The 23,047-nt window shown below is 34.1% G+C and overlaps 1 protein-coding gene across 6 annotated transcripts in view; it reads left to right on the forward strand.

Moving 5' to 3' along the window:
* The window catches only part of Osbpl8 (oxysterol binding protein like 8), a 174,947-nt gene that overhangs the window by 146,545 nt on the left and 5,355 nt on the right, over positions 1 to 23,047 (forward strand). For all 6 annotated transcript variants that reach the window (XM_048804761.1, XM_048804762.1, XM_048804757.1 and 3 more), the window contains 9 exons: positions 349 to 445; positions 5,357 to 5,455; positions 8,043 to 8,140; positions 10,136 to 10,225; positions 11,682 to 11,818; positions 13,641 to 13,826; positions 14,141 to 14,228; positions 19,990 to 20,095; positions 22,314 to 22,416. In XM_048804761.1, the coding sequence (XP_048660718.1) occupies positions 349 to 445; positions 5,357 to 5,455; positions 8,043 to 8,140; positions 10,136 to 10,225; positions 11,682 to 11,818; positions 13,641 to 13,826; positions 14,141 to 14,228; positions 19,990 to 20,095; positions 22,314 to 22,416 (1,004 nt within the window). The remainder of the gene's footprint in view (positions 1 to 348; positions 446 to 5,356; positions 5,456 to 8,042; positions 8,141 to 10,135; positions 10,226 to 11,681; positions 11,819 to 13,640; positions 13,827 to 14,140; positions 14,229 to 19,989; positions 20,096 to 22,313; positions 22,417 to 23,047) is intronic.

The raw sequence follows: 23,047 nt of genomic DNA on the forward strand, positions 1-23,047 counted from the left end.
AGAGAGAGAGAGAGAGAGAGAGAGAGAGAGAGAGAGAGAGAGAGAGAGAGATCGATCCAGAAAAACTCCCAAATGGAAACTACCTTATAACCTAATGTCAGAAATTATATACTAACATTTCCATACAAACCATCTTTGATTCAGTATAAGGGAGTCCTGTCTTTTGGTATGAATGCCAGGAGGTAGATTTCCTTGGGTAACAGGGAAAGCTAGTTACTATAACAACCAATATTTAATATTTTTAATAACCAAATGTTTCTTCTCACTTATTGTAAGACTTGAACCTTTGATAATAGTAATATAATATGCTTATTTTATTACATCTTATGTTTATCCTGTTTTCAATAGGTGTCCCACCATCCACCAATATCTGCCTTTTATGTTAGTAACCGAAAAGATGGATTTTGCCTTAGTGGCAGTATCCTGGCTAAGTCCAAGTTTTATGGTAAGTTCCCCCCATCTCAATCTGTACACTTTCCAGAGAAGTAATATTTTCTGGTAGATTTTTGTTTATAAAAAAAAAAAAATATTTGTTTTCAGCAATGAATGTATATGTCATTTTAAATATCATCTTTACTTGAATAGTGACCATTCATAAATAGAGGTATGGCTCATTTCATATAACTATTCAACACATGTCTGTAAATTTATCACACACATCACTTAGGAAAAGACAGAATGAATACCCACTATAGCCTTCTAATGCATAATGAATTTCTTTTGCCTTTAGCTCTACCAAGTTTTGTTTTGTTTTGTTTCAGTGTACCCAAGGGATCAATCTTTCTGTTTTAGTTTTTTAGTATAGAGAGAAAATCCAAGTTTGGTCAGATTACTTAGTCCAGGGTCACCTGGTAATGATATTTAACCTTGGGCCAAATAATATACCAATAAAATTTTTTGCAAGTACGAGGGAGAACATAATAGGAAACCTTAATATAAAAATTTTGACAATTCAGACAAATCATTGTCAATAATATATACTAGTAGGAAATATATGCCTTTAAATGCTGTTTTTTAAACATTTTTGTATGGAAAAAGATCAAAGAATTCTATGTCAACTGAAGAATTTTAAACCTAAGTGAAAATAAGTATAAAGTATGATAAATAAAACATAAAGACAGAAATCTAAGGTCTGGTTTCCTAAGAGGGTAAAGAACCAGAGATAAGTCCATGTTAGGCAAATCTCAAGGCAGTGTTTTTCTTTTTTTTTTTTTTAAATGGTGCTGAGGATTGAACCTAGGCCTTGTGTGTGAGAGGCAAGCACTCTACCACCTGAGCTATACCCCCTACCCCAGGAGTAATTTTTGATCAGAAACATTGTGTATATCTTTATATTTGGTTCCTTTAATGTTTGGTTTGGTGTTTTTGCCTTTTTTTTTTTTTTTTAACTTCAGAAGGTGACTGCTTATTTTCTTCTAAAAGAAATAAGTCAACGTATTCTTTTTGGGGGTGCTAGGGATTGATCCCAGGGACTCAAACATGCTAGGCAAGTGCTCTACCACTGAGCTACATTCCCAGCCCAGGTTAAACGCATTTCATATTTAGATTATTCTTTTCCCACTACACTTGCCATCTTCCCACCCCCTGTCCTGGCTACAATACAAATGACTTTTATGAGTATTGTGTGTGTTTTACTCTCAGAAGTTATTATTATTATTATTATTACTGTGTGTATTATTATACTGTGTATATATATGTGACTGCATGACCAATGTGATTCTGCAACCTGTATACTCAGAAAAATGAGAAATTATATCCTATCTGATTTAAATGTATGATATGTCAAATTCATTGTACTGTTATGTGTAACTAAAAAAAATTTAAAAAATAAAAAGAAAATATTGGATTCACAAAAAAATAAATAAAAATAAATTTCCATTTTCTTTCAAACAATCTCATTTTTTATTTGTTCTTTTTAGTTATACATGAGAGTAGAATGTATTTTGACATATTACACAAACATGGAGTATAATTTCTCATTCTTGTGATTGTACATGACATGGAGTTACATTGCTCATGTATTCATATATGAACATTCTACTGTCTTTCCCATTCCCATTCTCTCTCCCTGCCCTCCATTCTCCCCTGTCCAATCTGGTGAACCTATACTCCACACCCTCCTATTGTGAGTCAGCAGCCACATATCAGAGAACATTTGATCTTTGGTTTTTTGAATTGGCTTTTTTCACTTAGCATAATTGCCTTCAGTTCCATTCATATACTGGCAAATGCCATAATTTCACTCTTCTTTATGGCTGAGTAATATTCCATTGTGTATAAGTACCACTCAGCAATTTTTATTAATTCAAGATTCTAGCTCACTTGTGATATTATTTCCACACTTGGCTTTCTTAGTCCGGTTATGATACAATTTATATTTGAGAGCTATCTGTTCCTTTATAATCTGAAAGAAATGTAGCCTTTATTGGGTACTTTTTTTTTTAATAACCCTTATTTCTTCTTTGCTATTGGCTTGCTCATACAAAAACCTCATAAGGAGGTTTTTGTGGAAGTTATATTGATTGAGGAATTAGTTCATTTTCTTAGTCTAAATTAAAATAAACTTAAAGACATCTCTGTAGAATATCACTTAATAAGTCAACTTTATTAGGTGCATAACACATGATCTTGCTCTTGTGGAATCTAAAAAAGTTAACCTAGAAATATATATAGAAATAAATAGAATGCTGGTTACCAGAGGCTGGGATAGTTATGGGGGCAGGGCTGTGTGGTTAGGATGTCGGGCAAAGGGTACAAACAGGAAGAAGTAGTACAGGAACTTTCTTGTAGGTATGGTCATAGTTAAGGATGTTATATTGTATTCTTGAAAAACACTACAAGAGTAGATAATCGTGTTCTTACACAAAAATGATAACTGTGTGTGATAGATGTTAAATAGACTGAAACATTCCACAGTGTGTATACTACTAAATGTCATTTATATGCAATGATTTTTATCTGTATAATTTTAATTAGTTAATTTGAAAGAAGTGAAAAAAAGCAATGATCTTTCTTGCTATTTTGCAATAAATGATCAGTTTTTTCTTTTATGGTTCTCGTTTTGATGTCATGGTTAGAAAACCCTTTCTTAACTTGAGCTTAGGTAATTATTTACTTACGTGAACTCATACTTTTATGTTTTGTTGTTTAATTTACCTGGCATTTATTCCTATATATATAATGTGTATGGAATGAAGATTATAACTTTCTCAAAAGCCAAATACTACTTATTTTCACTTGTTTCATATTACTACTATATAGTGTTAGAAACATCACCAGAGGATTTTAAAGAAGTTATAAGTGTTCTCTGTTGGTAATATAAAGCATGTTCATAGTAAATGGAAAGATAGGACAGGATAGCTCAGCAGAAAAATACAAATTATTTCAAAAACTAAATATTAAGAGCTGAAATCTGAAATTAAAAAGCTATAGAATGAACTGTACATTAGAATAGAGATGACAAAGGAAAGAATAAGTGAATTTGATCAATAGAAATTATCCCTTATGAAAAGTAGAAAAAAGTTGAAAACCTAATGGCCCAAAATTTCCCAAACTTAACTAAATATTTTAATTTATTCATCGTGATCTAAAACATCAACTAGTATAAATACGCAGAAGGCCAACCACAACATAGTTAAATTATTGAAAGCCAAAGATTAAAAGCAAATCTTGTAGAGGTGAAGAGTACTGGGGATTGAACTCAGGGGCACTCACACACTGAGCCACCTCCCCAGCCCTATTTTGTATTTTATTTAGAGACAGGGTCTCACTGAATTGCTAAGTGCCTCGCCATTGCTGAGGCTGGCTTTGAACTCGCAATCCTCCTGTTTCAGCCTCCCAAGCCACTGGGCTTACAGGCATGTGCCACCATGCCTGGAAAGAATAAAGTCACTTTTAGACAAAGTGAGACTGAAAAACTTTGTTGTCAGAAGATTTGTACTATAAGAAATACAAGAAAGAAAGAAAAAAAAAAGAGAGAGAGGGAGGGAGGGAGAGAGAGAGAGAAATGCTAAATAAAGTTCTTCAGGCTGAAAGTAGATACTAGATAGAAATTCAGATCCTCAGAATGAACATAAGATTGTCAAAAATGGTAAATATCTGGGTAAATACAAGAATACCTTTTTTTCTGTTTTTTTTCCTTTCAGTTTTTTATGATCCATGTTACTATTCTAAAAATTAGCATTGTCTTTTGACTTTTATTAACATATGCAGATATAACACATAAAATTATAGCACAAAGATCTGGAGGAGAATGCACTTAGTGCATACTTTTCTACTTTGCAGAAAGTGATATAATAGCAACAATAACGACTGTGAAATTTTAATGATGAGTATTTGTAATACCCAAGCAGTGGCCCTCAGTTTGGGAGCAATTTTGCAAATTTGGCAATGTCTGAAGACATTTTTGGACATAATTGAAAGACTTAGTAGACATAGGCCAAGGATGCTACTTACTAAACATCCCACGGTGCATTAAATAGACTCCACAACAAGGAATTATTCAGCCTTCAGTGTCAGTTGTGCTACTGTTGGAAGCCCTGCTCTAGGAAAAAAAAAAAAAAAAAAACATATGCACAAGATTATACCTAGAAGTACAGGTCACAAAGCAATAAGAAAATTAAAATGAACTTTCCAAGATTAAAATTCCAGGATAGATAAAACTACAGTGACAGAAAACAGAGCAGTGATTTCCTGGGGCTGGTGGAAAGGATCGACTGCTAAGGAGCAAAGGGGGACTTTTTGGGGTGACAGGAAGTTTTATATGTTGATTGTGGTGATAATTACATGACTCCATGCCATCACCAGAACTGTCAAGCTTTACATTTACAAATGGGTTACTCACTGTATACTTTACTTACTTCTGTAGTAACTCTGATAAAGTTGGGCATATGAGGAGAGAAAAAATGGAAGAAATTAGCATGACATTTTTATCATCCATTGCATTTTGGTGATTTATGCATATTTTAAAAAATTGTCCATAGAATTATTATATTGATTATAAGTGTTTAAAGCTTATGACTTTATGTGACTTATCAATAAGAAATATTTTTATTCAAAAGAGACAAAGTAAGCTATACATGAAGTAGTTTTATTGAATATTATACATGTTTGAGATTTTTCATATGACCTTCTAAAATAACAAACATAGTAACTATTCCTTTCGAAGTTATCATTTTTAAAGAATATGAATCAATGTTTTAGATGTAAGATAATGAATACACATTATTTGGACACATTGAGATCAAGAGGTTTTTAAGATATTCCACTATAATGGGTAGTTGTTCCCGATATATTTTGTTCATTTTGAATTAGTTGAATTACTTGTTTGAAATTTAATAAATAATATTTGTTTCAGGAAACTCATTATCCGCAATATTAGAGGGAGAAGCACGGTTAACATTCTTGAATAGAGGTGAAGATTATGTAATGACAATGCCATATGCTCATTGTAAAGGTAAATATTTTCCCTACTTAATTAGATATTTCTTAAACCTTCTTTGTAGGTAAATGTATGTGACCACATTTGTTGTTTTGAGATTGAGGGAGTCATACCGATTTTGCTTGAAAGCATCCTTGGTTCACAAATACTTAAAATTATTGTTTCCTGTAGAATATTTCTGTAGTGACTTAAATTCACTCATAATGGACTTTTGTGATATATACATCAGTTGTAAGAGATTGGTTTATAATAATGGGCACTTGAATTATATATAGGTTTTGAAATTTGATTAAACTTCCCATTATTTAAAATTTTTAGGAAGTGATTTTTAAAATATTTTTTAGTTATTGATAGACCTTATTTTATTCATTTATTGATATGTGGTGCTGAGAATAGAACCCAGTGCCTCACACATGTGAGGCAAGTGCTCTACCCCTGAGCCATAACCCCAGCCCTTAGAAAGTGATTCTAAGTAAACTTCTTATGTCACCACCCTTGTTTAAAATTTATTTTGCTAATTTTCAGTACACCAAGTTCTTTAAAATGTTTTTCTCATCCTATTTGGTAATTTCTTAAAGATTAATGTATTATGCTTCCCTCCTCGCATTATTGAGACTGTAGATAGGATATTAATTAATTAATAACTATCATTTACAACAGGCAAACTACCCAATTAATTGTTGTATGTTACTTCACATTTATAAACTCATTTAATCATTTCAGCAGCCCTGTAAAGTAGAAATATTATAATACCTGTTGTATAAATAAGGAAAATGAGATGCAAAGAAGTCAGTTTCTCTATTATCATCTAGCTAAAATGTGGCAAAATCAAGATCTAAATGCAGGCAATCTATCTTTTTGGTCTTAACTTTTTACTATATTGTATCATCTTAAATACTCAGCTTGGACATTTTCTGTACCATCCCTTCCAACACATTTCTTCAAAGTAACTTTTTTGTTAATTATCCTTCATTTTCGGAACTTATTCACAAAACCGTAGAAATTCTTTACTGTTACTTCATTTTGTGGATGAGAAACTCAGAGGGGTTAAGAATCTTATTCAGGATCAACACAGGCTTAGATAATTCTTAGAGCTTTGTCTTTTCTGTTTTGTTTGTTTGTTTGTTTGTTTTGCTTATTTATTTATTTATTTATTGGTACTGGAGATTGAACTCAGGGATGCTTTACCACTGAACTGCATCTCCAGTCCTTTTTAATTTTGAGACAGTGTCTCTTTAAGTTACTTAGGCTGGCCTTGAACTTGCAGATCCTCCTTCCTCAGCCTCCCAAGGCACTGGAATTATAGTTGTACATCACTGCACCGGGCCCATGTATAGTTCTTAAACATGAAATGAAATATCTGCAATTGTGAATAAGAATGACTATTTTAGAATTTTTTCATCATTTATTTCATATAGCTGCCCATGACGTGCCTAACTAGCAGTAGGGAATTTTTTTTTTTCATGGCAAAGTTTTTATTGCATGGAAAAAGAAAGATTATAACCCCTTGAGATAAGCATAGGAAATAATGATAACTTTTGTAAGACTTTCCATGTGTCTTTTCTAAGCTGTATTTCCCAAATTGCTAGTTTCACAAATTGTTTTATAAAATAAGAGTTCCTTGGACAAATAAATATAAGAAGCATTGCTTAGTTTGCTCTTACAAATAAACGTTCTGCATTTGCATTTTAAAAGCTGCTTTCACTGCTTATTGCATTAACAGATACATAGGTAACGCATTGACTTAGCATTTTCCCAGTTTTTAGCCACAGAACTTATTTTGTAGGTTTTTGTTGTTGTTGTTGTTGTTTACCTCACTTACAGAGTAGATTCTTATATTTGCAGGAGTTAATATTCTATAAAAGTCACCACAAACACTGTATTAACAAATACTGAATCATTGCCCTATAGGGGAAATATGAGGTTAAGTTCTTGTAAGCCTCTTTTCACAATATTTCAATCAGCCAATAAGTACATGACTTTGTTTCATGTGTGTTTCTGCTTAAAGATATTTAATTTAATTATAACATTATCATTGAACTAACAGCCAATAGCACAGTAACTATTGCCTGAAGGAAGCTTTAATATACATGATATCCTCTGTAAAGTACATCACAGCCTTCTTTGTACATGGGTCCTTTAAACTGCAAAATCCTTAGCAGAAAAACACACAAATTTAAAACACATGGCACTAAATATCCTGCAGAAGAATACTTCAACAGTATGAAAACTGGATCAAGGGCAGTGTTACCTAATTTTCTCTCATCTGGGAATGTGCACATCTGGTGACTCCAATTTTTCTGCCCCATGCATGTCTACAAATAACTGCAAAAACACTGGGGATATTGATTTTGGGATCACCAATATATTTTAGAGAGTAGGCAAAGTTACAGATGTAGATTCTGTACATGTTGTGGTTAAAACTATTATCTATTTATATTCTACAGAACAAACTTTATGTCTGTATTATAGATATCTATTAAGCAGGACAGAATGCCCCTGAATTATAAATTTCTCCTAAAAGGAAACTAGATTACAGAATGCTGCTTATTATAGGCCAGTATGTCTCTCTCTTCAATATTTTATCAATTTTTTTCTTTAGGAATTCTTTATGGTACAATGACACTGGAGCTTGGTGGAACAGTTAATATTACATGTCAAAAGACTGGATACAGTGCAATACTTGAATTTAAACTAAAGGTTAGTAGAGAACGATAGGCAATATTATCTAACTAAAGGGAAGCTGTGCTATGAATATTGAACAAAGGAAAACAGTTTAGTTCCTAATTAAGAACTAAATTAATTCTCAAGCTGGATGTGATGGCGCACACCTGTAATCCCAGCAGTTCGTGAGGCTGAGACAGAAGGATCGTGAGTTCAAAGCCAGCCTCAGTGAGGTTCAAAGCACCTCAGCAAAAGTGAGGTGCTTAGCAACTCAGTGAAACCCTGTCTCTAAATAAAATACAAAATAGGGCTGGGGATGTGGCTCAGTGGTTGAGTGCCCCTGAGTTCAATCCCAGTACCAAAAAAAAAAAAAAAAAAAAACAAGAACAAACACACACACACACACACACACATATTTCATGTCAGGTTAAAGAGGTGCATCTGAGGGCAAGGCTAAATTAAAAAGAACAGATCTAAATTAACATAAAGCCATATTTTTTTGTCTTTAATTTTAATTAGTAAAACTTTAATTATATAGGAGACAAGTGATTAGATAGAAATTTTCTGTAAAGCATGGCTTTACAAAATACCAGAAGTTATATATCAGCTTGCATTCTTGCTCTGTACACTTAAGACAGAGTTGTATTGTTCAATGTTTTGCACAACAAATTACCATAAACTTACAGCTTAAAAACAATCATGTTCTGAACCTCATGGGGTAAGTGGGTCATGAATTTGGACAGGGCATATTAGAGATCACTTATCTCTTTTACATAGTGTAACCCCCTTCCTGGGGTCCCAGGAATATACTTCAGAATACGTGAGACTCAATAGTTGGGAACTGGAACTAAACACTTATCATTTCTGTGTCTGATACCTTGGATGGGATGATTGATGGACTAGAGCTGTCAATCCAGATACCTATATACATGGTTTTTCCATGTGACTTGGCTTCTTCACAGCACAATAGATTCAAACAGAATTCTTTCTTTAGGATTTCCAAATTGCAAGTGTTCCAGTGAGCAAGGCAGAAACTGCATTTCCCTTCCATGGCCTGGCCTCAGAAGCCAAATTATACCACTAACACCATCTTCTGTTGAAGAGTTATAAGACTGCCTGAATTCAGGGGGAAGAGATGTTGACCCTGATTCTTAATGGGAGGGTGGCAAGGTCTCATTGAGGAAGGGCATGTGGGCTAGAGGGGAGAATAGTAAATATTGTTGAGGAGCTCTTTCAAAAATTTGGTCTGCCTCAGAGTGAAAGGAAAATTTAAGACCTTTCACAGTGTTAGTTGTAGGACAGTATATTATATTCAGATAAAAACATTTCTATGAATTATTAATCATATTTATTGCTGAATTATTCTTTGTTGATCAGCAACTCTGCTTTAATAAAAAGGAGTTCAGAGGTATTATATGATGCAATGCTCTTTGACTTTTTACCCTAGTAAATTTTTGCCTGTGTGTGATACTGATGTTTGAAAATTATGACAAAAGAAGTCCTAAGCAATTCATTATATCTTTGAGTGTTGGAGCATCAAGATTTTGTCTGTAAGGAAAGATATTAGCAAGGCAGTACAGTCCCAAAGTATATTTCTTCTAATTTTAGTTTTGGAGGGATTTTTTGCTTATGTATTTATGGGTTTTTTTTTTTAAAGGGGTTATTTCTTTTAATAGGTCATTAAAGCTCTTTGGTTTACTGAGTTATTATGCTTAATGTATCGCCAGTTGAATAGGGCAGAATCTTGAGAGTTAGGGATAACTTAGCACTGGAGAGAACACAGGACATGAGTCAGTGATGTCAGTGTGATCTTTCTTAATGTATATGGATTTCACAGTCTGTTTTTACCCAGATTCTCCACAGCAACAATTCAAATTGTATTAAAATTTTGTAACCAAAATTTGAGTCAGGATTTTATTATTTAATCTTTAGTAGTGTGTAACTATATATATAATTACTTTTTGTTGTTTGTCTACATTGTATGTAAATATAATTTAAAATTAAAGTGTCCAACATTTTATCTTTTGAAAGCCATTTCTAGGGAGTAGTGATTCTGTTAATCAAATATCAGGGAAACTTAAATTGGGAAAAGAAGTCCTAGCTACCTTGGAAGGCCATTGGGTAAGTATTTTTATATATTAGCCTTAAAAAAATTCTATTCCATGTAAAAAAAAATTAACAATCATATTAAAATTAAAAGCTTCAGCTTAAAAGCAGATATTTTGATATGCTCTGTAATCAGTGATATTTAGTTTTATGTAAATTTAGTCTTTCCAAAATGTTTAAATCAGTAGAAGTAGCTAACACATATATAACTTACTGTATGTTGCATTAAGAATGTAACTCAAGAGCCGGGCCTGGTGGCACATGCCTGTAATCCCAACCTGTAATGAGAAAGGGACTAAAGAAAAAATATACCCTTCAAAGGCACAACCTTGTGACTTACTTGCCCCAACCAGACTCCACCTCCTAAAGTTTCAGCTACCTTCAATAGTGCTACTAGCTGAGGACTAAGCCTTTAACACTTTGGAGGACATTCCAAATTCAAACTATAACATTCTGCCCCTGACCCCCAAAGGTTTATTCCTATCTCATAATGCAAAATGCATTTAGTTCATCTCTGAGAGTTCTCATCGTCTTAACAGTTTGAGCATTGTTCACAAGTCCAAGTCCAAAGTCTCCTAAGGGTCGAGGCAAACTCTTAGCTGTGAGCCCCTCTAACAGTAAAAAACAAGCTAAATACAGTGTCACAGGGTAAACATTCCTAAAGGGAAAAATGAGGGGCTTAGAGAGAGAGCAGAGCAAACATTAAATTTTATAGCTATATGTCCAGTATCTAAGACACACAGTGGCATGATGTGAACTTCAAAGGGCATGTGCAGTCCCCACCTGATGACCTTAGCTCTTGATTTCTTTTTATTGGCAGTAATCTCTTCAGCAACCAACCTTCCTTGGCTGCAACTTTACGTGTACTTCTTTTCTGGCCTAACCAAAAGTAAAAGTTTTCCAAATCTTTCCTCTCGGCCTTTTGCTCCCAGTTCTCACCATTAATCTAGCCAAAATCCAGCAATACTTCAATGCTATGCTACTTGAAATTTCCTCCACCAGATTAATTAGTTCATTGCCTTTAATAGTCATAATAGTGACCCCACTTCTCTAACAGATTTCTGTGTTAGTCAGCTTTCCATCTTGTGACAAAATACCTGAGATAAACAACTTAGGAAAGATCTGATTTGGCTCATGGTTTCAGAGATTTCAGCCATGGTCACTTGGCTGTATTGTTTCCAGGCCTGTGGTAAAGGAAGAGAGGACATGGAAAAGCAAAGTTGCTTACCTCACAGCAGCCAAAGGCAAGGAAGGAGAGCAAGGAAGGCTCTGAGGAAAATATACCCTTCATAGGCACAGCCCCTAGTAACCTACTTCTATCAGCTAGGCCTACCTACCTCCAAATTTCCTACCACCTTCCAATTGGGAAGTACCACCAGCCAGGCACCAAGCCTTCAACACCTTTGGAGGACATCCCAGAACCTTCTAAATAAAAATTCTTAACATTAATATTTAATTTCTTTAAATATAGGATAGTGAAGTTTTTATTAATGACAAAAAGACTGATAATTCCGAGGTTTTCTGGAATCCAACACCTGACATTAAGCAATGGAGATTAATAAGACACACTGTAAAATTTGAAGAGCAGGATGATTTTGAATCAGAAAAGTAAGTATACCATTTCTTAGCTAACTTTATGAAGATCAAAGAGTATTTTTTATTCATCTTCTCCTATTTCATATACATATATAAAACATATATGTATATATAATATATTTATTTATTTATTTTTATGTGGTGCTAAGGATCAAACCCAGTGCCTCACATGTGCCAGGAAAACGCTCTATTTCTGAGCCACAACCACAGCCCCTCAAAGAGTTTATTTTAATCCCTTAATACTGTGGTCACTATTCACTCTGTCTGCTGTCATATTTTATTTCAGTGAAATAGTTTTTATCATTTCATATGTGTAAATATCAAATACAATACAAATGATCTTGTTTCACTGCAGCTCAGAACTAAAATTTCTTATTTTTTCCTTTCTCATCTGCTTCAGCACTTTAAAATTTTTTTGTTTGCATAAAATTATAGAACCCATTAGTGAGTCTTAGTTCCTACTTGGCAACTATTTTTTTTTTCAAAGAGAGAGAGATAGAATTTTAATATTTATTTTTTTAGTTTTCGGCGGACACAACATCTTTGTTTGTATGTGGCGCTGAGGATCGAACCCGGGCCGCACACATGCCAGGCGAGCGCGATACCGCTTGAGCCACATCCCCAGCCCAACTATTTTCCAATCTATTTAGGCAGGTAGATCTCTTAGAAATGGTCAGATTCTATGTTTCTTCCATTCTGTTTTGCCTTTCAAAAGAGGGCAAAAATTAGTGTCATAGTTTCAGTTCTTAGGTCATGAAATTCTTGTAAGATCACTTAACACTTTTGAATCAAAAATGTGTGCACTTTATATTTCTTTGTGTTAAGAGGGCTATTGTATTCAAGAGACTTTGCCAAGTACCTTATACACATTAGTCCTCACTACGTGTTCTACATGCTTATCATTTTCTTTCATGGATATTCATGTCTATGTGTACTTTCTCTTCTATACTCAAAATTGAGGGTTGTAAAAATGGAAAATATATAAGTTCTTAAAAATTCCATTTCAGCTACAACCATAGGATGTTCTCCATCTAAAGCTATTTTTTCAAGACATAACAGTTTGTGAGGTGTGAATATAATTCAGCATATGCTATAGGTGAAGAAACAAAACTTGGACAAATAGGAAACTAAGATCAATAGCTGAGAAATGGCAGATGTAGGTTTCACTTCAAGTCTGACTGATTCCTAAGGCTTTTGTCTTTCAGCTTCAACATGTTGCCTTCTCACAGGGTGGGATAGAGATCTTACACTTTCACTTAACTAATGAAAAAACTAAATTTTAATAGCTAAAATTATTTTCTTCAAAGTATTTTTTCTTAAATAAGTGGTTCTCAACACTGACAGCACATTAAAATAATCTAGGAAGTGTAAAAATATATTAATACTTCAGCCCACTCCTAGAGATTCTGATTTTAAGTTTTCTGATAAGTACTGCATCTAGAGTTGAGAAGCACTGTACTACACCAGTGTTATCTTTATGAGGCCAGTGAATTTTATACAAAATGTGTAAGAATCATCTGGGGAACTTATTAAAAATATAGGTTCTTTTGATTCCTACCTTCACTACATTCCTATTGTCTTTGGTTGATGACATTAACTACCTTATGCGTATTACCAAATATAATAAATTTAATAAACTTCTCCCCCATCCCCATTAGTTTCTCTTCTTAGGGCACTGGACTTTATATCTTGACTCATTCCTAAGCATATGAGTGTAAGTTTTGTCATAGTTGGAACTCATGAGCATTATTTTGTCTCAGCAAGATTCAAACCTGTTCTGTATAGATTTTGCTTTTGTTGCCTTCTTTAAATATCATTTTTGCACTTGTATTAGGCTCTGGCAGCGAGTAACTCGAGCCATAAATGCCAAAGACCAAACAGAAGCTACTCAAGAGAAGTATGTTTTGGAAGAAGCTCAAAGACAATCTGCCAGAGATCGGAAAACAAAAAATGAAGAATGGACTTGCAAGTTATTTGAACTTGATCCTCTCATAGGAGAATGGCATTACAAATTTGCAGAGTAAGTAATTAAAAAGAGTGTATTTCAAATATATTAGCATAATTTGTTGCCTTTAATTCTAGGCTATTTATTATATAAATACATGAGCATGAGATTTTAAACTTGATATTCCATTTATTTATAAACTCAATGGTAGTAGTTATCCTACAAAATAAGCCAACGATTAGATTAGAAATGGGCAAATTTTAATATTAGAACCATGTTTTTAATTAATGAAAAACTAATCATAGAATACATAGAATAGAAACTTTCTTAAGTTCTTTGGTTATTAAGCAAATGGTTGATTTTTTTTTTTTTTTTTTACATTTATCTAGTACCCGACCATGGGACCCACTTAATGATATGATACAATTTGAGAAAGATGGTGTTATCCAGACCAAAGTGAAACATCGAACTCCAATGGTATGTAATAAAAAAGTAACTAGGCCTATCTGCTAGCATTATAAATTTGTGAAATCTTTAGTATCTAAAGATTTAAAATTTAAAATTGTGTTTCAAAATTTAAAATTTAGGTTGTTAGAAAATGCAAGAAAGTTCAGAGGTGAAATGATTGGGTTATAAGAGCCTTAACCTAATCAGTCAGTGCATTAATCCACTTGAATAGATTACTGGGTGGTGACTGTAGGCAGGTAGAGTGTGGCTGGAGGAGGTAGGTCACTGGGGTTTGCCTTTGGGGATATGTGCTTTGTCCCTGATGAGTGGAATTCTCTCTGATTCCTGTTTGCCATATTTAGAGCTGCTTTCTTCCTCTATACCCTTCCACCTTGATGTTCTGCCTCACCTCTGGCCAAGAGCAATGTAATTGACTATCTATCTCGGGACAAGACTTCTGAAACTATGAGCACCAAATAAACTTTTCCTTCTATAAAATTGTTCTTGTCAGATCTTTTGGTCATGGTGGCAAAAAAGCTGAGTAAAGCATGGGGTAAACAAAATGGCAGAGTAGGCAGCTCGAAGCTCATGTCATCCCAAAGAACCATCAAAAAACAAGCAAAAACTATCTGAAAAATGTACCAGAAACCTGGAAAAGTCAAAGTTTTATAGCAGTCAAGGGGATGCTGAATCAAGAAAAGTGTAACTTCAAAGCAGCAGGAAAACTTTATAGTATTTTACTTGCCCTTGTCCCACCCCTTCCTTGGTGCAGTAGCAGTGTTGTAGGATCCCTGTATTCCCAGAGTGAGTCCCTGGTTCCAGAGGGAGCACAGCAGACCATAAAAATAAACTGTGAAGACATATTTTTAATCTGTCAGGGTACATACTAAAGGACCCAGGTGGGGCACTCATCTTTATAAACAGAGATTATGCAAAAGAAGCAAACATTCTACAGATGAAAAGCACAGTTACAAATGAAAAATTCACTATAGAAATTCAGCAGCAGATTTGAGCAGGCACAAGACAAAATCTGCAAACGTAAAAATAAAACAATTGAAATTATCACATCTGAGGAGGAGAAAGAAAAATGAAGAAAAGTGAACAGAGTCCAAGGGACTTGTGGAGCACTATCAGGTGGGTCCTAACATGCACTTTGGGAGTCCACAGGAGAAGAAAGAAAATGGGGTGAAGACTATTTGAGGAAAGGAGGCCCCCAAATTTCCAAATTTGATGAAATATGTCACTCTATAAATCCAAGGAGCTCAACAAGAACAAACTCAGACCTATACACAAACCATCAGGCCAAATAAAGAACCTTGGGAAGCAACAAGGGAGAAGCAACTTGTCATACAAAATTATTAACAGATAACATGATATATATATATAAAGCACAGGAAAGCAACCAGAGCTAATGAACACTGAGCAAATTTGCATGTATAAGATCAATACACAAATATCAGTTGTGGTTATATATACCTGCAGTGACAAATCCCAAAAGGAAATTAAGAAAGCAACTCAATTTATAATAGAATTTAAAAGAATAAATTGCTAGGAATAAATGTACAGTGAAATAGTAAAACATTGCTAAAAACAAAGAATAACTGGAAAGTTACCCTGTTTTCTAAGGTAGGAAAAGTTTATGTTAAGATAACAATATTACCCAAAGCACTCCACAGTGTCAACACAATCCCTATCAGTCTTCTGGCAGTCTTATTTGTAGAAGTGGAAAAATTGATCTCAAATTCATATGAAATTTCCAGGGATCCTTCATAGCCAAAACAATCTTGAAAAAGAAGAACAATTTTGGAGGACTCACACTGTCTGGATTACAGAATTGACTACAAACTCACAGTAGTGAAAACAGTAGTAATGGTTCCCTGCTTTCTGGTTGCCTTGTCTTGAACTGATTTTCTGTGCCATGCTCTTCTACTATGATGTTCTGCCTTACTCAGGGCCCAGAGCTTTGGAATTGGTCAACCATGGACTGAACCCCTGAAACCTTCTGGATTCTGGCAAGTCCAACACCAAGGGGGATTTCATCTGGCAAAGTCTTTCATATTGCATCATCCCATGGCAGAAGGCATGTCAAAGATCAAGAGAGGGAGAGAGAGGACTTCTGCCTACATCTCTGCAACTGTCCTCCTGAGATGTTGGTGGGGCAATTTTACTCTCATTTTCTCCTACCACTGCCACTTTACACAAGCCAATAGGCACTACTGACATAGAATACCGCATGCTCATTAATTCAGAGCTGTACTGCATTAGCCATGGATCCACCATTGTCCTTCAGAGATTGCTTTATTCCCTGGGAGATGTATTCCCCAAGCCTTAACCCTATATCTTCTGTATTTGAGTGTGCTGAAACTAAACTCCATGTTTAAATGCTCTATGAATCAAAGAAGGAAAAAAAAAAAAACAGTGTACTGATATAAGTGTAGGCATGGCATATAGGCCAATGAGGGAGAGCAAGGAAGGAGAACAGAAGGAAAGAAAAGAGAAAAAGAAGGAAAAAAATTGAATTTCCTAAAAATTAAGAGTTGTGTGCATCAAAGGGTGTTATGAAGAAAGAGACAACCTACAGAATTGTGACAAGGGTTTAATATCCAGGATATATAAAGAACTCCTAACTTAACAGAAATACATAATCAGACATTTTTCCAAAGAAGGTATAAATATGGCCAACAAACATGAAAAGATATTTAATATCATCAATCATAAAGGAAATGCAAATCAAAACCACTAGGTACTATTTCACACTAGAAACATAACAAAAAATGGGAAGTGAGTTTTGATGAGGATGTGGAGAAATCAGAACCCTTGTACATTGCTGGTGGAAATGTAAAATGTTGCAGCTACTGTGAAAAACAGTTCCTCAAAGGCTAAATATAGAATTATCACATGACACAGCAGTTCTACTCCAAAAGAACTGAAAACAGGGATTCTACATACTTGGACAGCAATGTTTATTGTGGGATTATGTGCAATAGCCCAAACAAGGAAACAATCCAAGTGTCTATTAACAGATGAAAGTATAAGAAACTGTGCTATTGCCATACAGTGGAATACTATTCAGACATAAAAATTAAATTCTGCTATATGCTATAACATGGATGAACCTTGAAAATGTTAGCTAAATGAAATAAGCCAAATTCACATGGACAAATATATTACTTTTGAGTAGGCAAATTCATAGAGACAGAAAGTAGATTAGAAGTTACCAGCAACAGGAATGAGGAAATTAGTTATTGTTTAATTGTTAGAATCTTGAAGATGACAAAAATGTTTTGGAAATAGTGGTGATGTTTATATAACACTGTGAAATAATGCCCATGAATTGTACACAGTTGTTAAAAATGGCAAAATTTATCCTGTATACGCTATCACAGCAAATTCAGCAAAGTAGCAGGACACAAAATTAACAACCATAAGTAAGTCACATTCCTATACTCCAATGATGAATCTGCTGAAAAAGAAGTTAGGAAAACTATCCCATTCACAGTAACCTCAAAAAAAAAAAAACCAAAAAAAACCTTGGGAATCAGTCTTTAATAAAATATGTGAAGGACTTCTGCAATGAAAATTATAGAACTCTAAAACAAAATATTTGATAAATACCTTAGAAGATGGAAATACTTCCTATATTCTTGCATAGGTAGAATTAATATTGTCACAATGGCCATACTACCAAAAGTGGTATACAGACTCAATGCAGTTCCCATCAAAATTCCAATGATGTTCTTCATATAAATAGAAAAAGCAATCATAAAATTCATTTGAAAAAATAAGAGACCCAAAATAACCAAAGCAATCCTTATCAAGAAAAGTGAAGAAGGAGGTATCACAATATCTGACCTTAAATTATACTACAGATGATAGTAACACAAACAGCATGGTATTGGTACCAAAGCAGGCATTAAGACCAGTGGAATAGAAGACACAGAGACAAACCCACACAAATACAATTACCTCATTCTGACAAAGGTGCCAAAAATATACATTGGAGAAAAAAATAGCCCTTTAACAAGTGGTGCTGGGAAAACTGGAAATCCAAATGTAGCAGTATGAAATTTAACCCCTGTCTCTCACCCTGCACAAAACTCAAAGTGGATCAAAGACATAGGACTTAGACCAGAAACTCTGCACCTGCTAGAAGAAAATGTAGGCCCAACACACCAACATATCACTCAGGAACTGACTTCCTTAACAAGACTCCTAAAGCACAAAAAGTAAAATCAAAATCAATAAATAGGATGGTATCAAATTAAAAAGCTTCTTCACAGCAAAGGAAATAATCAAGCACATGAGGAGACAGAGCCTACCGAATGGGAGAAAATCTTTGCCACCTGCACCTCAGATAGAGCATTAATCTCCAGAATATACAAAGAACTCAAAAATCTTAACACCAAAAAACCAAAGAACCCAAACAATAAATGGACAAAGGAACTAAACAGACATTTCTTAAAAGAGGAAATACAAATGGTCAATAGATATATGAAAAACATGTTCAACATCTCTAGCAATTAGAGAAATGCAAATTAAAACTACACTGAGATTTCATCTTACTCCAGTCAGAATGGTAGTTATCAAGAATACAAGTAACAATAAATATTGGTGAGGATGTGGGGAAAAGGGTACACACATACATTGACAGTGAGACTGCAAATTGGTGCAACCACTCTGAAAGGCAATATGGAGATTCCTTAGAAAAGGAACCACCATTTGACCCAGCTGTCCCACTCCTTAGAATACATCCAAATTATTTAAAATCAGCATACAGTGACACAGTCACATCAATATTTATAGCAGTTCAATTCACAATAGCTAAACTATAAAGCCAACCTAAGTGCCCTTCAACAGATGGCTGGATAAATTAGGGATAATGTTATTAGAATGATGAACAAGTAAGAAGAGAGTTAAAATCTCATGACCACTGGCTTCCTATATTTCTAAGCACATTCATTTCTTGCCTTTCTAAATCTAGTTTCCTCTGTTGGATTTGGGTTTTTTAATTTAGGACTGATATTCAGAATTATAAACCTATTAATATATCTAAGAGCTGGGGTTGTAACTCAATGTTAGAGTGCTTGCCTGTTTGCCTATCATGCTTGAGGCCCTGGGTCTGATTTCTAGCACTGTAACAGGAAAAATAAAAAGAGAGAAAGAGAATCTAAAGTTTTATTAGTCTAAGAAAAATTTTGTCCTGGTCGACAGTTTGATATACTTTCAGATCTTATGCATGCACTTAAATACTTTCATTAAGTTTCAATACACTCTGGAAAATATTAGTATCATTTTTATTACAAAATGCTTTCTTTTCTGTATCACTCAGAAATTATTAAAAGTAAATAATCTAAATTTTATTAAAAATCGAACATTATCCATTGGAAATATTTCTAGCAATGGGAATAAAATAAGTATTGCTTTAAAACACTATTATTTAATATTCGAGTGCAGATACTATTGGTCTAGTTATAGCAGTTGGGGAGCTATAAATTCACTTTTCTTTATGTGTGCTTAAAATATATCTGAGAGGACATTCAAACTAATTATTGTATATTTTACTTTTTAATGTTTGTACCAAATTGTTTCATGTTAAAAGCAAAGAAGATAATTTGATTTCATAAATGAAATACATTTGTTAAATTTTCATTAGACTCTTTGTTCTTGGTCTTTATTTTGAATGTCATGCCCAAGAACAGTTTTAACAGTTATTTAACAGTTATTCAGCAATGTTCTTTACTTACAAATTACAGTGCAAACTCTAATAATGGCATCATTTTTTTTTTTTTAGGTTAGTGTCCCAAAAATGAAACATAAGCCAACCAGACAACAGAAGAAAGTAGCAAAAGGGTATTCCTCCCCAGAACCTGATATCCAAGATTCATCTGGTAGTGAAGGTAAAACTATTTATTGCATACTATTCACTATCAGTATATAATTTTTTAAGAAAATATATACTATTATACAATGTTGATATACAAAAATAGTTTTTCAAATTAACTCAGGAAGGGCTGGGGTTGTAGCTCAGTGGTAGAACTCTTGCCTAGCACGTGCAGGGCCCTGGGTTTGGTCCTCAGCACCACATAAAAATAAATAATAAAAATAAAGGCATTGTGTCCAACTACAACTAAAAAACAAATATTAAAAAAAAAACCTTATAGTCTTAAAAGAAAAAAAAAACAAATTAACTCAGGATGATAATGTAAGAGTTTTGGTAGATGCAGGATAGGGTCTAAAAGCTATTCTAGATCATAGCTAAGTTGCATGAAGAGGCCACAAGGCAAAGGCATGGGAAATGTAAAAAGGGAAGTCATATGAATAAGAACCACACTATAATGGTAGCTCCTAGGCCTTGTTAGCTTCTTAAAAATTATTGATAGTTTCCTAAATTGGATTCAGAAAGCATTGTTTTTGAGCTTTAAGCTCAATTCTATGCTTCAAAAAACTTTCTCATTCCTTGAGTAAGTTAGTGTTTAAAAAGTAACATACAAGTAAAAACACAACTCTATAAATTATAAAGTTATAAACTATGAGATTAAATTGTCTGATATTTTTTTCCAGTCAGACAATGTGTAAATTGTCTTCAACGACATTAAGATACAATTAAGAAAGGATCAAGGTAATACCCTAGATATTATGATAAAATTAAACTTTAAGCAATAATCTCTCATGAATTTACACTAAGCTGAAGAACTTATTTTTACCAACAGAAATGACACTAGAGGTAAATAACAATACATATCAGGAAATTGGATGGTAAGTGAGAGTGTCTAAAGGAGCTTAATTAAATTGAGGGAAGGTTCTTCAAACCCTGATGAACTATTAGGGTTTCTAATGGATTATAGCAAACTAAACTTGGAGCATGGAATAGGAGCAACATACTGAAATAATAGAGGAATAAAATGAAAAAAGTTATATAAGCATGGTACCACTGTGCTAAGAAAAAGGTACTATTAGTTATAGTGTTTGTTATTAATAGTTAATAAGAAAAGAAACTGAGTCACAGACAGGTTAACCTGCTCAAAGTCATATATCTACCCTATAAGTGGGCGGGGGGGGGCATGTAGAGAGGTATTTGCAGACATTTGGCTTCTTTTTTTTTTTTTCCCCTTTTTGGCACTGAGGATTGAACCCAGGGGAAGTTTACCACCAAGCTACATCCCCACTCCTTTCTTTAAATTTTGAGACAAGGTCTCCTTAAGTTGCTGAGGGCCTCACTAAATTGCTGAGGTTAGCCTTGAACTTGCAATGCTCCTTCCTCAGCCTCTGAAGTCATTGGGATTACAGTCGTGCTCCACCACACCCAGCTATTTAGACTTCTTAATGGGCTCTCTTATCCACATTATATTACCTATAATATGTTAGCTGGCATTTATTGAATAAACACACGTTGCAAAAACCATGTGAAGTTTAGGTCTTATTATTGCTATGTGAAAAATGAGAAAGCTGAGACATAGAGGTTAAGATCTTTACAAAAATGGAAAGGAAGGAATGGGTATGAGAAGGAATTGGAAATGACCAAATACAGCTTGCTGATTGGCAACAGAAATGTGTAGAAGAGGTATCAAAACTGACTAAAGAGGTTAAAGTTTGGGTAACTAGGACAATGAAGATAACATTAACAATAAAATATTGAAAAGGGCCTCAAAAAGCTGACTTCTTCAGATGTAGGCAAATGGGTAAGGGATACAAGAGTAATACCTTCCCAAAATTAATACACATGAATGAATTATTTTTGTCAGTTTTTTATTTAAATATTTTGAGTTGTCAATGGACTTTTATATGTGGTGCTGAGAATCAAACACAGTGCCTCACACATGCTAGGCAAGTGCCCTACCACTGAGCCACAACCCCAGCCCTATTTTTGCCAGTTTTAATGAGTTAAAAAATAAAACTGATGCTATTGAAAAATTTAATTTGTGGTTACTTTAAATTTGGTTGTTGTACTCTAATAAAATGATGTGCTTGAGACTTCAAAATGCAGAATATTAGTTTTATTATGCTCATGTCTAAACTACAAAACTAATGCCTAGGAAAATGTTTATTACGTCAGAATCATTAAGTTTAACTATAGATTGTACTTATGATTACAACTTCATTCTAAATGTCTTTTAGCTCAATCTGTAAAACCAAGTACACGAAGAAAGAAAGGGATAGAACTGGGAGACATTCAAAGTTCCATCGAATCTATAAAACAAACACAAGAAGAAATTAAAAGGTAATACATGGACAGTGGCTGGTCATTTGAGTCCACAAGAATAAAGAACTCTGTTACATAGCAAATCAGATGCAAACTGTATTTTTATAACTTTGCTAGGCTAGAATAGAACTTTGGGCTCTAATTACCTGGTGTCTGAACCTATGAAATTCCTTCAGCATTAAATACTAGATGAAAAGGGGACCCTCTTTTCCCCCAACTCTGTGAATGTAAAATTGGAATCACTTCATTTTACTACTGTAGCATGCTAGATTGTTTCTGAGAAAGTTATCAAAGGCTTTCTTCTCTAGTCTCCTTTGTGCATGGCTAATATTTAATTGGAATGCACCACTTGTTACAAGATAGAAATACTTACGTGGCAGTTGGTAAACAGTCACTGCCCTGAGATCTGTTGAGTGTTCCTCTTGTAGTCGCAGACTCCTCCTCTACGTTCTACCCCATGATCCAGTAAGGCTAACATGCATTCATGCTATATCAGTTTTTAAAATGTTTAATATTAATTATCTCATCTGTGTTTGTGTATTCAGAACTCTGTGCTAGATGCATGTTCTGGATAAAAAACATGTTCTCTGTTCTTGGAGATCTTATGGCTTGTGTTTAGTTAGCATTTTCATCTACAGCTCATCCTCTG

Source organism: Marmota marmota, unplaced genomic scaffold, assembly GCF_001458135.2.
Source record: "Marmota marmota marmota unplaced genomic scaffold, marMar, whole genome shotgun sequence".
NCBI lineage: Eukaryota > Metazoa > Chordata > Mammalia > Rodentia > Sciuridae > Marmota > Marmota marmota.